Source organism: Cervus elaphus, chromosome 13 (genome assembly GCF_910594005.1).
Source record: "Cervus elaphus chromosome 13, mCerEla1.1, whole genome shotgun sequence".
NCBI classification, from domain to species: Eukaryota; Metazoa; Chordata; class Mammalia; order Artiodactyla; family Cervidae; genus Cervus; species Cervus elaphus.
This window is the reverse complement of record NC_057827.1, coordinates 48215295-48240398: the sequence shown is the minus strand read 5'-3', so window position 1 is coordinate 48240398 and position 25104 is coordinate 48215295. Positions and strand designations below refer to the sequence as shown.

The window sequence follows — 25104 nt, the reverse complement described above, 5'->3', positions numbered from 1 at the left end:
TGCAAGGCATGAATAAAATGATTATCTAAGAAAAACATTAAAAAATAATCTTGTCAGTGTTATACACCCACTAAAAATGCTGATCAGTTTCATGGTGGCATCTGAGCCAGTCCTATTAAGATGTAATGTGAGTGTTCACTTTGGCAGTACATATACTAAAATTGGAATGATACAGAGAAGATTTGCATAGCCCCTGTGCAATGATGACACGCACATTCGTGAAGCATTCCATATTTTTACCAAAAAAAAAGATGCAATGTGATGTGGTCGTGAAGCCTACAGTGTGTGACTTGCTCTGCTGAAGAAAACTGGAGGAGGTGAACTGTTTTGCTCCTTTTATCAAAAACTCAGTAGGCATGTCTTAGTCTTCCAGGGATTCAAATCAATCTATTTATCTAACATCTGAATTAGGCAACACTTAAGGTATTTCTAGCTAGTCACATATGTAGATTTTTCAAGACAATTAATATTTATTAACATGAGCCTCTTCCTCCAAAATTGTGTCATTGTCGGAATTACTAGTTATTTTTGCTACCCTTGCCAAATTCCCAATCTAAGTTTTTGCTATGTGCTGGTCAACACATAACTAGAAGCTAAAAGTTAAAAATAAAAACCACCCAGATGTATCTGAAATCAGATATATTTTGTATGACCTGGGGCTTCTCCTTATCCACTTTCTGGATAAAATACACTAACTGAAATCAGAGAATGAGATGAAGCATCTTCATGGTCCAAAATTAAAAACATTCTGTGAGTGGTGAAAGAAAGCATATAGCTGTCTTCTGACAAATAAATAAGAGACCCTTTACTCTTCATAAATAGGAACATCTTTCCAGTTACTCAGACAAAAGTCTTTCTTCTAGCTAATAAAGTAAAAACTTCAATTCATAACAACTAGTCAATTTCTTCATTTGTGCATGTGTGTGTATGCATGTATACAGGTGCACATACACAATTTTACAGCTTTTAATTAATACTGCAATCAGGATACAGAACAATTCCACCAAAGATCAACTTTTAATTTTTATAACTGGACTCATTAATATTTTAACACTAGCATGTAGTTTTAATTTTTACAAGTGAAATTTAAAGATCTTACCTGTTCTAGAGTGTTCTAGCAAAAAATGAGAGAAGACAAACTGGTAAAGCCTGAAATTAGAAGAAGGGCAGCAGAAAAGTAATAAAATACACTCGATATTGGTATAGGGAATATAACCCAACTCTGAGTGTAGATGAAAAGTGATTGAAAGAGAAAAAATGGGAAGTTTCTGACAAGGAAATGAAGAATAAAAATGGCCTCAACACGAAAGGGTATAATTAGGGTTTGCTGTGATGAATATCACTACTTCTTTCACATTCATTAGGAAAATTTGACTGCTATGTCAGCACTTTCAGACATTGGAAATTTATGAGGAGGAATGGTATACCCATTAAGTTTGAAAGTCTAGAACTATGCTGTCCAACATATTGGCTACAAGTTACTACTGAGCACTTGAAATAGAACTAATCAGAATTGAGATGTACTGGATTTCCATGAAAATTACTATATAAATAGAATATAAAATATTTCATTAGTAATTACTAAAGTATTAATTACACATTGAAATGATATTTTAGATTACAATGGGTTAAAAAAAAAGCTAAAGTTATTTTACCAAACAGGTGAACTTTTCACTTTTAACATTTTTAATGTGGCTACTAGAAGATTTTAAATAACATTATATTTCTATTGGACAGTGCTGATTAGAATGTCCCTCTAGAATGTCACTGGTCTACTCTGTGAAAACCACTTCATACAGGCCAACAGCACTGTAGGAAAAGGCTTGTGATATGGGTAAAGCCTTGCATGAGTCAGTCAGAAGTGGTTATGCCTACACACTAGAGTTCAGTCAGTTTTGGCAGAAACGAAAATACTGATCAAGAGAGAATAGGTATAAATATAGATATCTGTAATCTATTTTGAAATGCAGAAAAAGTCCACATAAACTTATGAATGGACATAAGACAGAACAACAGACACCTAATGAAAAAAATATAGTAAAACGGTAATAGTAGAATCAAAGAGTTGAATATGTAGATATCCACTATAAAATTCTTTAAACTTTGATGTACTTTTAAAATTTTCATAATAAAATGTTAAAAAAAAAAAAAAACTAACAGGAAGGTTGCAGTTGTATGGAACAGTAGAATAAGGATAGAGTTGGGGGGGTTAGGAGCCCATTAAGAGATACTCTCACTGTTAAAATGTTGTATACTTTGCATTTCTTTCTTGGTGGAGAACAGGACAATGATCTATTTATGTATTTACGGTAATACTGAAGGAGATACTTTTTCCTGATGACTATAGTTCTTAACTCTTAAAATCTGATTTCTGTTTTCAGGAAGTAAGGCTTCTGGTAAAGTAAAATTATAAGGGCTTTTATATAATGCTCAAGAACCTTTTTTGAGAGAGAGTTGAAAGGTCTACACAAAAATATTTCAGCCTTTATCTCATGTATTGATTGATGTAACATGTCCCAAAGGTGCTAGGTGTCCTTAGGTAAATAGTCTGGCAGTATATTCTTGCTTAACATATTAGGTCCTTATCCCTAAAGAAAAAAATAAAAGAAAAACAATCACCATAAGAGGCCTCCATGTGATATTAATACCAGGAAACCTTAGGGGTTAAAAATCAACACACTAAATGCAATACATTCACGTGTTAGAATTTGAGCACTGCTAAATGGCAAACAAATGGCAAATAGATAATCTCTGAAGGGAAAAATCTTCTGATCAACCCTCTCAGTGAACAATGGCACACTTAGAAGTAATTCATATAAATTATGTATCTTAAAATGGATAGGGAATGGACCTTGAGAAATAGTCCAGTTTAGTTCCATAGTCTCAGGAACACAAAAAACTCAGGACTCTCACTTTCAAAAGGAGAGGATTGAGGCCCAAAGAAGCTCCGCTGTCTTACTTACAGTCATCTAGTCAATAAATGGTGGGGGAAGGGGCACAGTTTTCCTGCCATCTGATAGATGATGGTGCTGCTAGTCTACAAACTTATGATAAAGAAGAGAGGGATTTCATGTTAGGGGTAAACACTCAGGAATGATCCCCACAATGAGCTACAAAGGTTCAAACTTGACACTGATTGGTGGGGATATGAAGTTGCATTAAAAAACTATGGGCCCGAACAGTGTAGACCTGGCCAGTACCTGTCAGAGATCCCAATCAGTCAACAGTGAGCTACTGACAGACTCTGAGGTTGCATGTTTGACACTATCTTACCCCTCACTCTACAGCATGGCCCTGTTCTCACTGGGGAGGGAAGGAAGCAGAACACCAGGGTCCTCCGACCCACTGAGAGAATTCACTAGCAGCATTCCCTCCCTCCTCTGCCATCTATGACCTCAAGGCTTCAGGGATATGAAAAGCTCTTGTTATTCACCAGAAACCCTGGAGAACCAAAAGGTACATTGTCCCCCATAAGCACCACTATCAAAGTGATGTGAGGTGGCTTCCAGAGTGTTCTGCACAAGCTTCAAAACACTTGAGTCAAACATCCATTCAACAGTTTTCGCATACTCACCACAGGCCAGACACTGTTGGACATTGAGATTTCTAAAATGAAGAACAGTCCCTTCTATTAAAAAACTTAGACAATTCAATCATATGACTGATGCTATGACAGGGATGAAAGCAGGCTGCTTGGAAAGCACACAGACGAGAACGATGTAGGGGGAGAAAGAGGACCTTCTGAGGGGTGGGGCAGGCAAAGAGATGGGGGAACTGCCTAGAGAGGATTCCAAAGGTGAGCTATGGAGAGTGAGAACAAAGAGCCACACTAAAGAAGCTGTGCATACAAGGACACACAACCACGGTGATAACAAGTTTGAACTCATCGGCAGACTATTTTCTGTTTTAAGATCATGTCAACAGCTAATTAAAATAAATGAACAGACACTGCTGATGGCTTTCCTTTCAATTCTGAAGCTGTTTTCCTCTGTTAAAAGAGATGTATTGGTAAGGTCCCTAGAGAGAGAGAGACTTATCTTAATGATAAGATAATTAATGATTAGAGAGCCTAGGGCTGCAGCTCAAATCTGACATTTACTGGTTGTAAATTTATCAAAGGCAAGTTTCTTGAATTCTCTAACCCTCAGTTTCTCCATCTGCAAGGTGAAAATAATAAGACTCTTATGAGGATTAAATGAGATAATGTATGTACGGTACTCAGAGTAGTTTCTGGCATGTGTGAAATTCTTAGTAAGTGTTAGCTAAAACTAAGAAAAACAATATTAATAATATTGTAAATAAACTAGAAACACCATAAATGTTTATTACTTCTGAGTAACTGGACAGAAAGAGTAGTTTGAACAATTAGGAAAATCTAAGAAATGTTACTTGCAGTTTCTATGCAGAGTTACTGGTACAATTAACACACTGATTGTATTCTGTCTGTAGACATTTATCTTTTTCTCTTATTTCCCCTAGGAGACTATAAAATCCTTCAGGAAAGAGACTATGCCTCTTTCACCTTTGTACTTTGGATACACTCTGTACAGGGCCTTAAGGAAACTCTGATGAATATTTGAAGAATAAAATGATTACAACATTCTGATTAATATAATTGGAATCAGTGGGGATAGAGTAAACGAGTTTGGTATCACTACTCCATGCTCTAAAACATATACTAAAGTCATAAAGTGATTAGAATGTGATTTATTAAAGAAAAGAACAGTATTCTTAAGAAGTAACTTGGTGACTAAGAAGGCAGGAGTCTTGACACAGGCCTTTAGTGTGTGCACAGAATTCAACATTAGATCTTGCGGTCTATTGACCCATTTCTTTTTCAGTAGAAAACTTTTTTTTTTCTCCTTTCTTTCACAAATCTCCCAACGTTACTTTCCAGTAACATGATCATGTGGCATGAGCATCACCTTTAACAAAGGTTTAGGGTGGAAGAAAAAAAATGAAAAAGGAGAAAGGTAAGCAAGTAAAATGCTACAATGTAAGTTGTTTCTCTGCAGGAAGCTTTTTGTGGTTGCCAGATTAAAGGAGATAACAGATACTATTTATGAACTACAAAGCTCAAGATTTAGTGGTTCAGAATTTAATGAACCAATTCAATTAGAAAAAAAAACTTTAGGATGTTCTAACTTTATTTTCAAGGTAAATTTTTTTTTAACCTCAATACAAAATGAATTCTACCAAAAGAACATCTTTACACTAAAATCTATGTTATTAATGACAAGAATCAAGCAAAAGTGGATAAAATGTAAATCTATATTAATATAATTTCTTTGCTCTTGTAGACTAATTTTAAGAAAGTACAAAGAGAATTTCACTATTTAAAATTACTCTTAATTTACTCTAAAAAGAATTCAGGATTAAAATACACTAAGGAAAAAAAGGAAACAATTTTCAGTATCTGTTACAGCTTTTTGTGTAACAAGTGAACAGTAACTGAGGCCTTAGAAAGTTCAAAAGACAGTTATGTTTTAGGGTAGTATCTCCCCAAGTATAGCATGAAGGACATACTAGTCCTTCAAAATACTCTGTGAATAAAAGTTCCATAGTCACACAATAGATCCTCTTTTGGGAAATATCTGCTGCATACACTGTATTCTCCTTCCCTCCATACCTCTTGTTTTGGCTAATTCCTCCATTTATGAGTTGAACCCTATCGATTTCTACTCTCTCAAGTACTCTACACTGCCATTCACTCCTTTTCTCTTACACCGTCAGCTTCAACCCTTCATCTGGATCCTCTCGTACCTGACCACACACCTCATTCCCCCTTCAGATAACACCCTGTTCCTATACTCCTTGCCTTACTGTCCTGCCTCAATTTCCTCTACTCTTTGTAAAATAAGAAATTATATATTGCTCTCTGCCCTTGGTTCCTGTCACAGAGCTCCAAAAACCCTTATAATTTCCTAAGTGATAAAGGTACTAAGGTCATCTTTTGTTCTAATCTTTGGTCTCTGATCCCAGTTCTTGAAACAGAGCTTCTAAATCCCTTGGAATTTCCAGGGTGTTAGATGCATCTTTTATTCTCATGAGGTAGGTTCCTAGAGTGCTTCAGGATAGGGGCTGGTCACCAGAAAGACCAAGCCATGTTTAGAAGCTTGAAATTTTCAGCCCCAGCCCACTTCCATCCTCTAGGAGGGCAAGAGGAGCCAGAAATTGATTCTATGATGATGGATCATGCCTGTGTGATGAAGTCTGCACAAAAATCCTAAAAGGATGGGGTTTAAGAAAATTTTTGAGCTGGTGAACATATCCAGGTGCAGGGAGGGTGCTGTATTTAAAATTTATCAAACAAATGTTATAGTAAACCAAACTTCTTTGGTTTTGAGTTATATAAATGTTTGGTTGTTCTGTGTGTGCTGTACTGACATAAAAATAAGAACACATGGAGAGGACAAAAGGACACATTTTATGGTTTCTAAAGTGACACAAATAAATGTAAATAAAGCTCTATCAATATTTTACTTATTCTTTCTACTATTAAATCTTGGAATATCTTAATTTTTAAGTGAGGTAGCAACAGCTTAAACTTTCAGATTTTTTTTTTTTTTTGGCAGGGGGCAGCGGGGGGAGTTGGAGAAATAAAGAGAGGGGAGTTGTTTCCTTCTGGAGCCTGAAAGCACTTAGGTAAGTGGCCACGGAGCACTTTCATTTTAAGACCAAGCCATATCCCATGAAAATCTGGAAAACACTTTCCTTGAGTTGGCAAGTAAATGTTGGAGAGTTAAAGAAGAGAGGAAGGACACAAAGGGTAAGTAATTTCGGGGTGTTAAGGTTCAGCAGGTGTGGAACAGAAAAATCAGTGGCTATAAATAAAAAAGAAAACAAATCTCAGGACAGCATGGAAAAGTAGCAAAACAAAGAACCAGTGGGAAAGATTCCTACCTATTCCCTTACAGCAACACACCAAAATCACTGTCTTTTTATGAGAAATACATGAAGAAAGGTCTCTACATATAAAGTATTTATAACTTTGCTAAAGAGAAGCCTTACATACTTGAGACAATCATCACAGAATTTCAAGTAATCTTTAAATCTAAATATAACCTTGCAGTTACATAAAGTGTGCAGATGTGCCAGTTTCACGACTACAGCTAAACTAGTGAAAAAACACAGACAGAGCCAAACAAAACTCATGCAAAATAACCAACAGTGTTCAGTATATCAAGTGTGGAAAAAAGTTAAGTTCTAAAGCATTTCAAACCACAGAAAGGGTAAGTTCTTTTCTTTGCATTTCCACTGACTCTAAAAATAAACCTTTATTATTTTCCAGATTATAAAAGAAATATAAGCTCATTATTTTAAAAAATTCTAACACTACACAAATGCATCATAATGAAAACCAACATTCTATATAACTATTCCCTTTAGAAGTTACTAGTGTTATCAGTTGGGAAATAGCTCCTGTTGGAACACTTGAGACACAGGAAAAGGAGAGCCACTCTGAACAAGAGAATACTATTACTTCAGTTTCTCCTTTGACTTGGACTCTTCATACTCCACTGCTAAGAAGAGAGAAAAGGAAAAAAGAACATCCAAAACACATGCTGATCCTCCAAAACAGGCAAACCACAAACAGATTAACCCCCGGGGGAAAAAAAATCAAAGGTGACTGGGTAAAATCATTACACTATATGGCAGAAATAAATATTACTTGATTTTGAGAAATGAAGTAAACGTACAAAAAATACTACCCTTTCCTTTTCATTGTCCTCAATAATCAAAAAAGCAGATAGCACATTTTTCCTTCAAAGAAAATTGAAGCAGCCTACCTAATCAGCTATGTTTTTAGTTTTTAAAAAAATAATGTTGTACCAGCAATGAATTTTGCAGTGCCAGAAGTAAGGAAGAACTTGAAAAAACACACAATTAGGGGGTTTTGTCAAAGGAACATGGGAGCAAACAAAAAGCTTGAAGTTGACAAAGCTAAAATAAGTGAACAACAAAATAAAGTAACATTAGATTATAAACCAAGTATACAATAAATATCCATGAGTTCATAATACTATAAATAAATTATTAAAGAAATAAGTAAGTAGGGGAGAAGAGACAAATTTCTGGATCAGACGAATTTCAAACAATTTGTGTAAATATTCTGCCCCCAAAGAGGTGGAGTATGACCACTCACTCTTTAAGTGTGGGCTGCACACTGACTTCTTTCCAAAGATTACAGTATGAAAAGGGGGGAAAAAGAACATCTTCACAGTGGAGAAACCTGACAAACACTTGCACAGCACGTGATCAAAGTTAACATCAACAGTAGTTAAATTATGTTGATAGTGTCTACTTTTACAACAATGCTGTGGCAATGGCATTTTACCTCTGCAACCTTCTTCCCTCAAACCGATCAGTTCAGTTCAGTCGCTCAGTCGTGTCCAACTCTTTGCGACCCCATGAACCGCAGCACGCCAGGCTTCCCTGTCTCACCAACTCCCGGAGTCCACCCAAACTCATGTCCATTGAGTCACTGATGCCATCCAACCATCTCATCCTCTGTCGTCCCCTTCTCCTCCTGCCCCTAATCCCTCCCAGCATCAGGGTCTTTTCAAATGAGTCAGCTCTTCGCATCTGGTGGCCAAAGTACTGGAGTTTCAGCTTTAACATCAGTCCTACCAACGAACACCCAGAACTCATCTCCTTTAGGATGGACTGTTGGATCTCCTTGCAGTCCTAGGGACTCTCAAGAGTTTTCTCCAACACCACAGTTCAAAAGCATCAATTCTTCGGTGCTCAGCCTTCTTTATAGTCCAACTCTCACATCCAGACATGACCACTGGAAAAACCATAGCCTTGACTAGATGGACCTTTGTTGGCAAAGTAATGTCTCTGATTTTTAATATGCTGTCTAGGTTGGTCATACCTTTCCTTCCAAGGAGTAAGCATCTTTTAATTTCATGGTCGCAATCACCATCTGCAGTGATTTTGGAGCCCAAAAAAATAAAGTCAGCCACTGTTTCCACTGTTTCCCCATCTATTTGCCATGAAGTGATAGGACCAGATGCCATGGTCTTAGTTTTCTGAATGTTGAGCTTTAAACCAACTTTTTCACTCTTCTCTTTCACTTTCATCAAGAGGCTCTTAAGTTCTTCTTCACTTTCTGCCATAAGGGTGGTGTCATCTGCATATCAAACCCATAACCCTAGGCTAATCATGAGAAAAACATATAAATCCCAACTGACGGACAGTCTACATAATGACCAGTACTTCTCAAGACTGTCAAGGTCATCAAAATCAAGTAAAGTCTGAGAAACTGTCACAACCAAGAAGAGTCTAATGAGACACAACAATTAAATGTAATTTGGTTTCCTAAAAGGGACATTTATGACATAAAAAGGACAGCAAATGAGAACTAAGGGAATCTGAGCAAGTATGACCTTTAGGTAAAGAAAATGTATCCACACTGGTTTCTTAATTGTAACAAATGTACCACACTAAAGGAGGATGTTAATGGCAAAGAAAACTAGATATAGGCATATGGGAATTTCCTATATTCTTTTTAACTTTTCTCTAAATCTAAAAATACTCTAAAATAAAACTTTATTCATAAAAAGCTTAAAAAAATCTAAAAAAGGGGGGGAAGTATATAATTTTTTTGTATGAAGAGAACAAATGTCATATCAATTTTTTCTGAATAAAAATAATGCCAATAAAAAGAATACTATTTACATGAGATATAAGATGATGCTATACTTCTGAGTTGAATGAATAGCCAATCTTTACTTTTTCTATCTCTGTAACTTCATCCTCCTTTTTATTACCCAATAAGCTTAAGCTTCCCATAGACTGTGTGACCAATTTCTCTATTTTCAAAATATATTTAAAAGAATTACATAGCAGCTTGAGATCCAAGCTGGATGTCAAGTCAGTACACGGCAGTACAGGAGAATCAGGATATGAGCAGACTGTGGAATCGACTGACCACTTTGAATACTGACCCTCTCGTTATTAGCAATGTGACAAGCTAACTAATCTTAGTTTCTTCACTGTAAAACAGAAATAATAATATTACCTGCCTTATGGAGTTGTACAGATTACATGAGATAATGCATTCAATTTTTAACACAGAGAGAGAAATCAAAGCATGTTAGCTACCCCCTGCTGTGGTTCTCACCTCCAGGGTCAATGTTTACAATGAATAGGTTAAAATCACAAATAGAACCTGTAATTAGACACTACCCTGTGAGCATGAGTGACTATGTGTGTGGGTGTGTGCATGGGGATGGGGAAGGACTCGACTAAGGCCTGCAGCCTGACATCCTAGCACAAAGTGACTCCTTAAAGCTAGGACTTAATTAGAAATCAAAGTGTAAGGAACAAAATATTATAATGTCTATATGTCATTCTTTCTCTTTGATGACATGTCAAAGTGATAACCAACAGGTGATGGATACTGAAATGTAACTGATAAAACAAAACACTGGAAAGAATAATTTGGTATACTTAAAATGTTTTCACACCCACGGAACTACACAGCTTTGTGATTTCCCCTTTCAAGTTCTTATTTTGGTAAAAGATAGATATCGATAAAACATTTTATGTATATTTTTGTGGGGTTATTTTGGTCCATTTGAAGAGGAACTGCTGTTTCCATTTATCTTCCAAGCTTAAATCCAGTAAGATTTGCCTATTACCTCTTCCCTAAACAGATGAAAAATTTTTCAAGAAGTTTTCCTGCCATTCATACCATAATGTGTATATATCTTTTTCTGGAGAGGGAGACCTATTACATATAACTGCAAAGCTTCAATTAAGACTAATTCTATAACTTTATACACACAAGAAAGTTCTTGGTATTTATAGTTCAGACAAGACTGAGAAAAATGTTCTACTGATTGAATGATGTCATGTTGAGTTTATAAGTTTCTTTTTTCACATTAAAGAAATGGTACTTGCTATAATCACTTAACAAAATCCAAAGGCAATTCTGATACTCAAACTCACCTATATCTTCAAATCTTATTTATTACAAATGAGATATATTAAGGTTATCTGCTTTCCAACAAGATTTTTTTAACTGCAATGAAATTATAACTATAAAAATTTAAAACAAGTTTTAGTACTGCTGTGAATTACTGTGGACCAGAAGTGAAAAATCAGCTTACCCATTTTCCAAAGAGATCAAGAAGCATGAGTTCCGCCATCAGGCCTTCTGACCAACTGGAGAGCATCAGTGATACTGAATTACTGAATCGGAGGCCTCTCTCAAGCTCATACGTGTCTGATTCCTTTACGGCTGATGTTTACACAGCTCAATCACCTGGTCATAACAAGGATGCTGTGAAGGGCATGCACTGCACCATTAGGGCCCACGGGAGAAATCTCTTTGGCTTATGCCAATACATAACAGTACTTGTCCTGAACAATTTGCTTCTATTTGAATTCATGAATTATGTGAATCCTACAAATCAATGAATCCTATAGTGGAAGTAACTTCCTTGGAAGAAATCTTAGAATTGGATGTCTTCAAACCCCTCCACTTTCTGCTCTCTCTCCCCCTACTTGTCCCTAGCCTAGCTTCCCTGAGCTTTTCTTTAGGGAAAAAGAAATGTTATAATGGGGTTATGAGGTGCTTATGAATGATGTGCAGGCAGATAAAAGTTTGGATCCCTGCTCATCAAGGATCATGCTTTCATCTTCAAGTTTGTCAACAGAATTTACAGTCAAATTAATAGAGCACTTACTTCATGGTATAAATTTCGTGCACCAACTTCAAACCTCTTATTTTTCCTAAGCTTATTTTCCTTTCGTGCTCTTTTCTTAAGTTTATTTTATTTTCTGTATGTTATTATAAGCATTTTATATCTCTTATAGAACAAAGTTGAGCAGAAAATAATCTATAAATAAATAATCTCCACCTTGGAGGGCAGTGAATACGTCACAAAAATACCCAGAGAAAAAAGCCACATCTAAATGAAACAATGCAATAAAACCTAAGATCTGAATCGATCTTAATCGATTGATCTTAATTGTAACTGACTGGGAGAAAAATCAGCCTTTACAATGATGAAAGGTCTGAAATAGAAACTATTTTAAGAATACCATTTTTATCTTAAAATAAGTATCTTAATACAAAATTAATAACGAATAAAATGGTATCACTGTAACAATAATTAGGTAAGAATAATTTATATAGCTTCAAAAACATATTTAAGTAAATGTACTACTCACTCTGGAATTGCTGTTTACCAGACTTAACAAATATTTAACAATTTTTTTTGGTTAAAGCAAGTATTATATCTGCACTCTACCTACCACATTCCTCAGAGGCGTGTTTTAAAATACTGTCATAGAAGCAAAGTACACACAATAATGATTCACAAAGACAATCTCACCACACCCTAAAGAGTTATCACACAAAAATTATCAGTGACACATCAAGAGGAGAATCAACTTGCCATTAAGATTTCGTCAGAGAGAAAACAGATACGGGAACTTGGCAACGCTGTTTTCCTAACAATGATGTTTTAAGATATGTGATCACTTGACTAATGCAATTGGGGAAATTTCTGTTTCAAACACTATGCAGAGTATATCTTTTGGGGATATTTGAAAAGAAAATGACATGAGGCCAATACATAATAGAAATTTTGCCTGACTTCCTCATCCTTCTACTTACTTCTTCGATCACTTCACTAATAATATTATCCACTTTTCTGACAATTGATCATTTGCTTCATTAGCAATTGGTACATGTAAGAATAATTCTGAGTGGTGCAGACCATTCTAGCAGTCACATGACAAGACAGAACTCTTATAGATATCAAGCAGGTGAACTGGGTGGAATGGCACGTGGATAGAAGACAGCACCTCCTGAATTTGGCATTATTTGACCTAGGGCAATGTTACTTCTCTGACTTATCATGTCGTGAAAGATAGATAGTAAGAAAAAAGCCCAAGAACCATTTTTTGTGTTCAGTGAATTCTGGATTGGTGTCATCCACTTGCCTATTTATTTCCCCAAGTCACTTGGGGGAATCACTCCTGACTAGCTAAAAGTAACTATTTTTAAAATGAGGAGTCAAGATTAGGTCTATTACCCATGCCCACGTAATAAATTAGGGAAGACAGAACTCATCAAACCTTCCTGAAACCCAAAGAAATAGGACTTAAATCCCAAAGAAATAGGATTTAAATGCTACCAGATGAGTTGCCTTAAGAGTTTCAGTCCAAGTTTATGGTTTCCACTGATTAAAAAAAAGATCTTCAGGTTTATAAATACATACTAACAGTGACTTATTTGGGTGATTATTTCAGATGCCTTATAAAGAAACATGCAATTCCACTGCTTTGATATTCCATATAATTACTTTCAATCTCAGGTTCTCCCCAATTAACATATTCTCTTTGGACCATTTAACAGAGTTGTTTGTTTTTTTTAAGTTATTCTCTAGGCACAGAATGACTTTAATCATCATAATGCCAATATAACTACTTGGTAACATAGCTGTTGGTTACGGAAACTTGACAAACTTCTATTTTGAAAGTGGAAGAAGTATATTATTCTTAGGACCAGGTTTCAGTACTGTAAAATGAGTTTTATATATTTAATTTAAAAAATAGATTCCTACTCTAAGAATTATTTAGACTTCTAATAATTTTGAGTATGTGACTTCTATAATTGCTTGTTTTTGTAAAGCAGTATGAGTGCATTTCAGAGTGTCTTTATATAACAGTAGTTCTCAAAATGTGGTCCCCAAACCAGTAGCATTAGCATTACCTAGGAACTTTTAAAAAATATAAATTCTCAGCCCTAACCTAGAACTTCTGAATCAGGAACTCTGGGTGTAGGGTCAGAAATCCTGTTTCAGAAAGTCCTCCAGGTGAGACTGATGCACACTAAAGTTTGAGAATCAATATTCTAAAATATAGCAGAAACATTAATAGTTAAGTTTAAAGATTTTAAATTTTCTTTTCTTTAAAAATACATGAATTTTTAAAAGAAATCTAATAAGTACTCATAAATATATATAATTCTACAAAGTAAAAAGTGAAGTCCATTCCTGGATTAGAAATAATTGGATTAATAATTGTTCCTGTAACTCTTCACCTTAAAAACACTGAAAGAATCACTTTTTAAAATGCACTGGAAAGAAACTATTGTTAAGTAGTTAACTACAATTAAAATGCTTAGATGTAATCTCCAATCACTTATCTCCAATCATTAGCAATGAGTAAAATTTATGAAAGTAAACTGGGAAAAATGACACGTTCTTGATTCCAGATTTCAATACAGGAAAAAAATTACTCAAACACCTCAGAGCAGACATGGGTCAGCCTTCTTTGAAAGCAATAAAAACAGCATGACCCCCAAGTTCTGAAACCCCAGGAAAAACACCTTCTACCTCTAAACCCAGACCTTAAGAGCTAGTCTTTAAGCAGGAGAAACAATTACACAGAGAAGAATATTAAAAGTTGAGGAGGTGTAATAAAAATTTTACTTCAATACTTAATCTAACATTTGCGCTTACAAACATAATAAGGAGTTTCCTTGTCACTATAACATTATTGAAACATAATTTCAAGCACAGCTGGTGTCAAACTCCAAACATTTCTATAATTTGGTCAAAAAAAAATATGCCCAGGTTTTATAAACACATACCAAAAAACACCGAGCATAGTTTATTTTATCTTAGGTTCTTTATGGTATTGAAACATTTACAAGGGGTTATGTAAATCAATAGAAAGAAATAAAATAACTTGGGTGGCAGGAAAAAAATGAGAACTCACTGCCAAGTAAATGCTACTGCCGAATGACTTTTAATGGCTAATACCCTTTCTTCCATTTTTCTCTCACTGTAGTAAAACCAAAAAGAGATGGCAATCAAAACAAATTCTGCAGTGCTTCTATCAAACTACTTTCTATTCAATGCCCTAAGCATGCTGTAAGAATGAAAGCATTTGGTGCTGATGCCTGAACATAATTCTTTTAAATTACATTATAAATTTTCTTTCTGTGGAAGCTATTTTAAATCAATTCTCTGTTATCTACAAAAATAGGGAACAGAGTTTGGAACAGCTAGCAAGAATAACTAAAATGATGTACTTTTCCCCCTATACACCATCCACTAGAGGAGCTTATGAAAAACTGAAAACCCTAAATGCAACCTGCAAAAGGAGCAAGAAACACAAACATTAGGACTAAATCCTGGGTAGGTATGTTTATGATGGGACGGGGAAGTGGTTAACGAGAGGGGAAAATGCAGGGGGAGAAAAAGGAAGTTTTCTACTTTATATCCTTTTGTTTTCTGGGTGAAAGTTCAGTATTTCCCTGTCCCCCCAAGCAAACTTACATCACCAATTATGAATGATGACTTGGTGGCTCAAAAGAAAAATCCACCTAAAAATGAAAGTTACGAAAGTATGTGTAAAGTATGCGTTATAGAGACTTTAGAATTCCTACTTGATCATTCTCGGGAAAAGGATCAATAAAAGCATCAGTTCTTCTCACATAAAACCACAGTAAAGGAATCTGATACTGAAAAAAGAACTAGGCACAGACAGGTTGCGCTGACAAGATAAACCTCATTTCTGGTTCCTGGACTTGACCATTGTAACAGGCAAGACATCACTAACTTCAGTGTGGTAGTCATCAGAGCTGTTAAAAAATATTAATCCTCTTTCTCCTTCTAGAAACATGGTAGGACTGTCTTTCCTATCATGCTGAACTCAGGTTAGCTATGCAGCTTGTGTTTGCTGGAATCACAACTGAGCAGAAGCTCTGAGTCACTGTGTACTTCACGACTTTCCCTTTTCCCTCCGCCACAGCGACTGGCGATATTCCAGAAAGTTATTCTGGGTCCTGGAATCAGAATGGTGATAACAAAGATGACCTAAAATGGACATACAGCATGAACAAAAAATGGTTCATTTTAAGCCACTGAAAATTTGAGCTTATTACTGCAGCATTACCTAGCCTATCCTGACTAATATAGTCAGTCTTTTATTTTCTCTGTACTGTTGGTATATTTCTTATTTACTTACTCTATAGAGAAGTTAGCCATTTACAGACTAAGTTTAGGTTCAAAAAGAATTAAGATCTCAAACTGAAAAAAACTACAAGATTAGTCAATTATTTAAATTAAGAGACTAAACACATCATAAAAGAAAACTATGCTTTTATTTTTATAAAGTTAAGACCATGAACAACTAAATACACTCACAGGGTTATTGTGGCTTTTTTCCTTTTTCATTTATTGGAGTAAGTGCCAGGTACTGCAATAGTGCTTTCCAAGAATTAGCTCATTTAATCATTACAAAGGAACCAGGAGGTTACATAACTTAGCCTAGGTCCTACAGCTACTGCGTGAAGTAAGCAGCCAAGAGTAAAACTCAAGAAGTCTTTCAGTTAATCCTGAAAAGCAGTTAAGTCATTTCTAACAGGTTATATGAATTACTTTACATTCATTTGTTCATTCTTTCATTCATTCACTAAGTACCTACTGAGTACTTATTATGTTCAAGGCCCCTTTCTCAGTGCTGAGGATATGACTGCAAGCAAAGTACACAAGACATTGAATCTCAGGGCATTTGCATTGTAATGGAGGACACTAATAAAGTAAATAGAGAAATGTATAGATAACTATAGATACTAAGTGCTATGAAGGAATTAAATCAATTATCTACTGCTGTGTGATAGACCACTCAAAACCTTGGGTTAAAATAATCACTACCTTTCTCACAACACTACGGGTTGGCTCAGCTGGATATTATTCTGTTCCACATATTACAGGTTAGGCTAATTCACGTGCTCACAATCAGCTGGCAGGCTGCCTGGACATTGTCTGGTCCTAGATGACTTTACTCACATCATCCACCACAGAAACAATTAAGTCTGTATATCTGAAAATACAGGGAGGGGTTGGGTGAGGAGCGTAAAGTTACTTCAGAAGAATCAGGGAAGACCTCTGGTATGTTTGAGAAACAGGAAAAGTTATACTGTATCTATAATTCAGTGAAAGGCAAAGAAAAAAAACCAGAGATGAGGTTGAAAACAGAGGTAAAGATAAGATGATGAAAAGTACTACAATCCATGAAAAGGAACATGGCTTTTATTCTAAGTATCCTACAAAATCAGTGAGGCAAGGATGAAGAAGCAAGGAGGACAGCTGGGAGTTCAGGTGAGAGATGATGTTAATGAAGACAGAAAGAAATGGTTAGATTACAGGATATACTTGGGAATTACGATCATTAAAATTTGTCAGTCAACTGGATGTTGGGTTACTGAAAAAAGTAGCTGAGGCTACAATCCTTGGAGGACAGTGGTGAAAATCACTCACTCACTTAAGTTTTTAAAAAATGGCTACAACTTAATTTCTATGTAATTTCTAACTTAATTAAATTTAATTACTTAAATTTAGCTAATTAAACTTAATCTCTAAGCCTCATTTATGCAGTGCTTTTCCTCAAAAGTATCTATAAGAGCCAAAATAACATGTTGTTTGGAAATGACTGTTCATAAAATAACCCATGCTGCTCCATAAACATAGTTTATTAAATTAAAAGAAATTGAAATCAAGAAAATCCAAAACACTACATCTTGCAGCAGGTAACAAAAAAGAGATGTTAGTCTAAGTGCTACATAAAGGTTGGCTCAAGTGTTACACAAGGGTTCATACCTAACACTTTCTAATCTAGTCACTGTTTCTCCAAAATTACAACATGTTCTGGAGAAAATGTTACAAAACCATTTTGTAATACTTAGAATTTTTTTAAAAAAATTCTTATCCCATGTATTTTGGGTAAACATTATTCTCCATTCTGACATTCCAAGTAAATTTTTAAGAAAAGAATCAAATATAAACACAAGAATCACTGTCATGGACAAAAGGATGCAAAGTATACTATGACTTTCTTGTTTACATAACATAAGCATTAGCCTAGTCATGTTCCAGCATTCATAGCATTTATCAGCCTGCAGACATATCCTCACACTTCAAAACCTTTTACCTGGCACTGAACAGTGCTCAGTAAACAGTAATTGATTCTACACTGGAATTCCCTGCCAAGATGCTCTGTTCTTCTTAAAATGAAAGCTATATAATTAATCTACCAGCTACTCAGAACCCTTCCTTCTTCTCAAAAGTAAAAATGCAAACCAAAACCTTTCTTCTGAAAAAGTGCAACAAAAAAAGTACTGTTTAAAAGCAGAATACACTTAACTCTTTTTTTTTAGAATACACTTAACTCTTGAAAAACATCTAAAAGGTGAGTAGCAAGTTTTATTAAACAAATGAATTGGGCTTCCCTCATAGTTCAGTTGGTAAAGAATCTGCCTGCAATGCAGGAGACCTGAGTTCGATTCTTGGGTCGGGAAGATCCCCTGGAGAAGGAAATGGCAACCCACTCCAGTATTCCTGCCTGGAGAATTCCATGGACAGAGGACCCTGGCAAGCTACAGTCCATGGGGTTGCAAGAGTTGGACAAGACTTAGCAACTAAAGAGAGAAACAAATGAATTAGAAAGGGTCAAGGCTAGTCCCATCTAAATCTCACTGTACTCTAAATTATGTTGGTTTATCATCTATTTAAGATTGTTTCTCTAAAAGGGAACCCTCCTACACTGTTGGTGGGAATAAAAACTGGTATAGTCACTATGGAAAACAGTATGGAGGTTCCTTAAAAAACTGAAAACAGAGTTACTATATGATCCAGCAATCCCACTCCTGGGAAGATACCTGAAGAAAACTCTAATTTGAAAAGATAAATGTATCCCAACGTTCACAGCAGCACTATTTACAATAGCCAAGACATGGGAGCAACCTAAGTGTCCAGTGACAGATGAACAGATAAAGAAGATGTGATGTACATATACAATGGAATACTACTCAGCCACAAAAGCAATGAAATAATGCCATTTGGAGCAACAGGGATGGATCTAGAGATTATCACATTAAGTCAAACAGAGACAAATATCATAGGATATCACTTACATGAAGAATCTAAAAAATGATACAAATGAACTCATTTACAAAACAGAAACAGACACACAACCACAGAAAGCAATCTTATGTTACAAGAGAGGAAGAAGGGGGTAATATATTAGGAGTTTGGGATGAGCAGAAACAAACTATTATATATAAAACAGATAACTAATAAGTCCTACTGTGTAACCCAAGAGAACTCTGATCAATGTTATATGGCAGTCTAGATGGAAGGAGAGTTTAGGGGAGAATGGAGACATGTATATGTATGGCTGAGTCCCTCTGCTGTCCACCCGAAACTATCACAACATTGTTAACTGGCTAATACTCCAATATAAAGTAAAGTTTAATAAAAAAATTAAAACTTCCAAGAAAAGAAAACACATGCTGTGTACAGCTAAACCTGCACATTCTCAGGCAATGGTAACCACCAGTTAAGTCTCAACTCTGCATCGTAACTGGCAAGTTTCTACTGACATCAATTATAAGATATAATCTGACTTCCAAAAAATTCCAAATATAAAAAGATATGTTTGAAAATTGAGAAAATAAATTCACAACCAGAACTATTTTTAGTTCCTTAAATCTCAATCACACCTAAGCTGTAGGTTCTGAGTTCAAGATATATGATCAAGGTGCTACTCCCTAAGTAATGAATTTTAAATGGTCTCTTCTTATTTATGAACTTACAGAGAACAATGCTGGCTATATAATTAACCATTAATGCAAAAGGACAAAGTAGAATTTGTAACATATAATGCAGAGAGTTCATGAGAAGAACATAAATGAGCTGTACATTATTCCACAGAAAAAGGCTGGAAGATTCCACACACAAAGATGAAAAATTCAAGAATTAGGATTCCTAATCTTTTCCTTTGTGCACACTTAAAGGCAACCATATTGAGAGAGAGAGAGAGAGAGAAAGGACAAATAAAATGGTCAAGAATATTTCCTTTCTGGGCTATTTTATTAATGTTTGTTTACAAATTTTTTAAATGTTTCAGCTAAGGAATCTGGTTAAAAACTGTCCAGCTCTATTCACTTAGCAGATTCATAGCACAAATGCAACTAAATAGTTGAAGCAATCATGTAATGAGCAACTTTAAATAAATGTATCCTATTTGGGCACTTTTATAACTGTTGGTGGGAATATAAATTGCTTCAATCATTTTGGAAAGCAATTTGGTAATATATAGTGAGACCTTTAAAATTATCCATACCCATTGACTCAAGAGTCCTATTTCTGGGAATCTATTTTCAAGAAATCATCTGAAACATCCTGAGATCTTCTTCCAAGCATTATTTACCATAGTGAAAAACGAGAAACAATCTAACATGCCCACCAACAGGCAAATGATTAAAAAACTGTGGTACATCCATAAGATACAGTTATTTTAGAATATTTACCAAGAATGCCTTTTGACTTTTCCTGATGATAAGTTTTAAATTTTAAATATATACTCATTGTGAAAGAAAATTTTAAAAATAAACATACAAAATTGAAATTCTCTTGTTGTCTTATACTATATCCCCAATTCCTAAAGTTAACTATCCTAAAGTTTTTATGTGTTAACTTCTGGAATTTTCCAGTCATATACAAATTTACCTAACAAACATTTATATATGAGTAACCCTTTGGTTTGCTTTGAACACAAGTGGGGCCATACAGTTGCTGTACAACTCGTTTCTTACACTTACTTTGGCTCATTACTCATTCCATATCAGTACATACAGATCTATCTCATTCATTTAAAATAGATGTTTCAATATATATCAGGTCCTAGACTGATAGATATTTAAGTTGATTAGACTTCTCTGCTTACAAGCAATGCTGTAACTAACACACTGGGACATAAAATTTTATATACTAGTGTGAATAGAACAGTTCCTAAGAGAAGAATTTCAGCCTTTTAGGCATTCAAAGTTATTGCCAAATTACCCACCAAAAAACACTGTACCTAACAGCATCTAAAAATGCTCAAACATTTTTAAAATTTGTAAACAAAGTTTAATAAAATAGCCCAGAAAAGAAATATTCTTAACCTACTCATTTGTCCTTTTTCTCTCTCTTAAATATAGTTGTCTTCAAGTGTGCACAAAGGAAAAGATTAGGAATCCTAATTCTTGGTTTTTGGTTTTGAATCCTAACCCTCCTCTCTACCTCTCTAAACCAATCAAAATATTGGATACTACTAACTTTTAAATTTCTGCCAGTCTAGAAGACAAACATTTTCATTTGCATAACTAATTATGAATAAGGTTAAACCACTTTTCTACTGCTTGGTTCTTCTTTTTCTTACAGACTTACTTATAAGAAACCTTGGTACAGTCAGGAAATTAGCCCTTTATCATTTGTGTTACAATTTTTTTTCAGTTTGTTTTTATGTTTAAACAATGTTATAGTATTTTTTTACTGTCCAGCAAATTTCTCTATTCTTCCCATTAGGGTTCCTGAATTTTATATATGCTTCAAAGGTCCTTTCATCTCAAATATTTTAAAACATTCCTCATTTCTCTTACTCCTTTATAGTTTCACTTTTATTCAGAGTTTTCAACAACTATAAATTAAAATATAGATATATAAGCTCACTTAGGGTAAAAAAAATAGAAAAATACTGCAAGGAAATAAAACATTGACCGTGATTATAGTTGAATGTTAGGATTATATATAATTTTCTTTTCTGTAACTTCCAAATTTTCTACAATGAACATGCATTACTTTTATAATCATAAGAAAATAACATTTCTTAAAATTATATTTTAAATTTTTCTTAAGTTTTTGATGGAACTGGCTTCAATTCTCAACCAAGCATTATTTGAGTACCTCACCTAGAGTCTAACACGAATACTAAATCTAACACTAAGGCAGAGATTTGTTATTTCCTTTTAGCTCCATTGACATGGATGACATAACAGGAGAAAATCTTAAACTGCTCAACAGGGGATAACTGAAAGCAAGAATTACTGTTCCATTTGGGAAGTTACTTTGAATAGTAATCAATAATAGTCACACCTATTAGGTACTTAGTATGTACCAAGTATTCTTCACAACATCTTTAAGAGATAGGTACTATTATTAGGTCTGTTTTACAAATTGGGAAAGTAAGGCACAGAGAGGTTAAATAAATCACTCAAACTATGAAAGCAATTTAAAGTGGTAGGTTGAATATAAAGAGCTTGGTTCCAGAATCCCCGTTCTTAACTTCTTATCTAAAATGCTCCTTTAAAGCTATTTAAAATGTTATTAAATGCTACTCAGGTGGTGTCTCTTAAAGCTGAGTCTTCAAGCTGAAATTTCCCAAATATAATGCCAGTGCACTGCCACAAGTTCTCTGAAAAGCTGGGTAATAACAACTACTTGCCACATAAGCTGTTGCTTACATTAAATTATTTAAAGAGTAAAAGCTAAAAGTAGTGAAAGACGTCATGATTTCCCTGGCCCATCATTTGTTCTCTGCCTCTGTACTTGCCAAAATCTGCTAAAATCTTCAAAAATGTGCACAGTTTTCTCCCACAAAGCTCGATGATGTGTCCACTACAACATCTTCAACATGGTACTGGCAGAAGTGAGCCCATTTGGGCTACATATTTCTGGCAAGCTAATCTTTTGCTTTGTCTGAAGCTGAAAGTCAAACAAAAAGTACACAAACAAGAAACTTTTTATTCTCACAGATTAGATGGGAATGAACCCTTCTGATTCTGAGCTCTACCAGGCCTTAGTGATAATAGTTTCATGTTTCCTATTCTGGCTTTGTCTTTGTCAATGTTACTGCTTCAAAAGGCCCTTCAAGTACCTAAGAGACAAAAATGTTTTCAACTTACTTTTGTGCTTTTTAAAAATAAAGGAGTAAAAAGTACATACCTGACCATAAAAATAAGGAAAGGCATATAAAGAAATTTCTATAAATCAACCTTGTCCTTTGTGAGTACTTGCAAGCTTTTCTGAGTATAAATGGTCAAATTGGACCAGTATTGATAGCATCTCTGAGAAAAATCTTTTAAGTTGGCAGCAATTTTTACAAAATAATAGTTTAACTACAGATAAATGGCCATAGATTGCCAGTGGTAAGAGCCACAAGTCTGAAACCCAGGAGCTCTCTACAATCAAATTTTGATGTTATGACTGCTTTTGAAGGATGTACTATACAAAATTGGCCTTAATTTTCTAATCTGTAAAAATGAGAATTAAAATAATTGCTCACTATGCTATAAAAAAATCCTAATATTCCTATTAGAAACTACTAGGACACTTAGAAATTGATAGAACAAATGATTACCTTACCAAAAAAAGAAATGCCTAGTTTAATTTATGAACTTAGTATGTCTGGAAGAATACAAATGTGAGTAATGGGTAGCCTATCCCTTCTCCAGTGGATCTTCCCAACCCAGGAATCAAACTGGGGTCTCCTGCACTGCAGGCGGATTCTTTACCAACTGAGCTTTCAGGGAAGCCCCAATGAGTGATTAATACCTCTTAATACTACACGTTGACACATTTCAAGTGGAGGGATGTGATCCACAGGGACAAGATAGAATAACCCAAAGAGTAGAGACCTAGAAGATTACCTAACGGTTACACAAAAAAGGCTGAACTGGCCCTTTATTACACAGACTTTTGGGTCTCTCACTCTTGCTCAGCCAGTAGGAGCCACTTGCTTGTCAGAAACAAAAACAGTGAATCTTAGATGACTGGTTGGTTACTGTGGCACTTTTGAGAGCTTACTTTTAGAGGAAGGGAAAATGGGGAAGTAAGAGAACCAAGGAAGATCACATAATGGGTCCAATATATATTTCTAGAGATGTGAAATAACAAAACTTGTACTTACAACTTGAGATTCACGAGCTTTAGGAAACATCTTGGCAACATTGAGCCCATCAATGACAACATCGAAAGGAGGACGGCATTTTACAAAGTTCTGAAATCTCTTAAGTTCCTAAAAAAAAAAAAAGATAATAAGAACCTAGTAAGGTCTTTATCATAAACATACAGCTATAACTTTCATTATTGTTCTGGAAAGTCAAAATACTCATTCCTTAATAATGTACAAACACACACACATACAAAAATATGCTTTCAAAACGAAATCTGTAAAGACCTGGCCTACCAGGTGCAACTGCATGTAATTACCTGATATATCTTATAATCTCACAGTGCTTTACACGTCACAAAGTACATAACATGGTACTTCCACTGACCTGTAATCAGTTACCTAGCCTGCTAAACTGACACATACAAAAGGAATGAGGAGAACAAACTGTCAAAATCTCTATGCTCTATTTGGTAAGTCAAGGAAAAGTGAATCTGAGATATGCCAGTCTACCAGTGTAACCATGTTGAAGGAACAAGGCTCTATAATTTGTACTCCTCTTTTATCAAGAGGATTTGGTTACTCGTGGCTATTTTGAAGAGTTGAAAATTCATTCATCATTCATTCAACAAAAATTTGTGCAGCACCTACTATGCGCCTAGCAGTTACCAGAGAGAAAATCCCAACTTAATGGAGCTTGCATTTTAATGGGAAGAGACACACTATAAACAAGTTAATATGAATGGCAAAGGTGATGAGTGCTACGGGTGGAAGAAAAGTAGGAGAGGAAGTTCTACTCCTGGTAATGACGAAGTAGTCTATAAGGGACTACCAGATAACATGACATTATCTACATAAAAAGTAATTATTTGAAAGTCCTAGAGAATGACCAAAAGCAAGGAGAAATTGAATGGAACACAACATTTTAAAGAAGGTTTGATAGTTTTAAAACATGTCTGAAAAATTCTTTGACACTCCTCACCCTCAAAAATGTAGTTGCTCACTTGTGTGCGACTCTTTGCAATCCCATGGATGGTAGCTTAGCAGGCTCTTCCATCCATGGAATTTTCCAGGCAAGAGTATGGGAGTAGCTTGCCATTTCCTTCTCCAGGGGAGCTTCCCGATCTGAGATTTGAACCCGATCTGAGATTCGAATCTGGGTCTCCGGCACTGCAGGCAGACGCTTTACCCTCTGAGCCACCAGGGTGGAGTCTAATTCCCTCCACTTGGATAGAAGCTTTTCTTTGTGACAGTGACACTGTGTGACTTCCAAGGCCAGTTAATAAAAGAAAACACAGCTTCCATCTGGTTCTCTCTTGGGATGCTTGCTCTTAGAAACCAACTATTATTAAAAAGCCC

General features: G+C 35.2%; 1 protein-coding gene and 1 non-coding gene across 2 annotated transcripts in view; one reads left to right on the top strand and one right to left on the bottom strand.

Annotated features, from left to right (window-relative positions):
• LOC122706559 (protein only RNase P catalytic subunit) overlaps nucleotides 1-25104 on the bottom strand; it is a 119026-nt gene that overhangs the window by 49020 nt on the left and 44902 nt on the right. Inside the window, exon 6 of the mRNA XM_043921817.1 lies at nucleotides 23764-23871. Coding sequence (XP_043777752.1) covers nucleotides 23764-23871 — 108 coding nt within the window. The remainder of the gene's footprint in view (nucleotides 1-23763; nucleotides 23872-25104) is intronic.
• On the top strand, nucleotides 132-238 carry LOC122707070. The gene has a single exon (XR_006344601.1). It is a non-coding gene; the product is annotated as a U6 spliceosomal RNA (small nuclear RNA).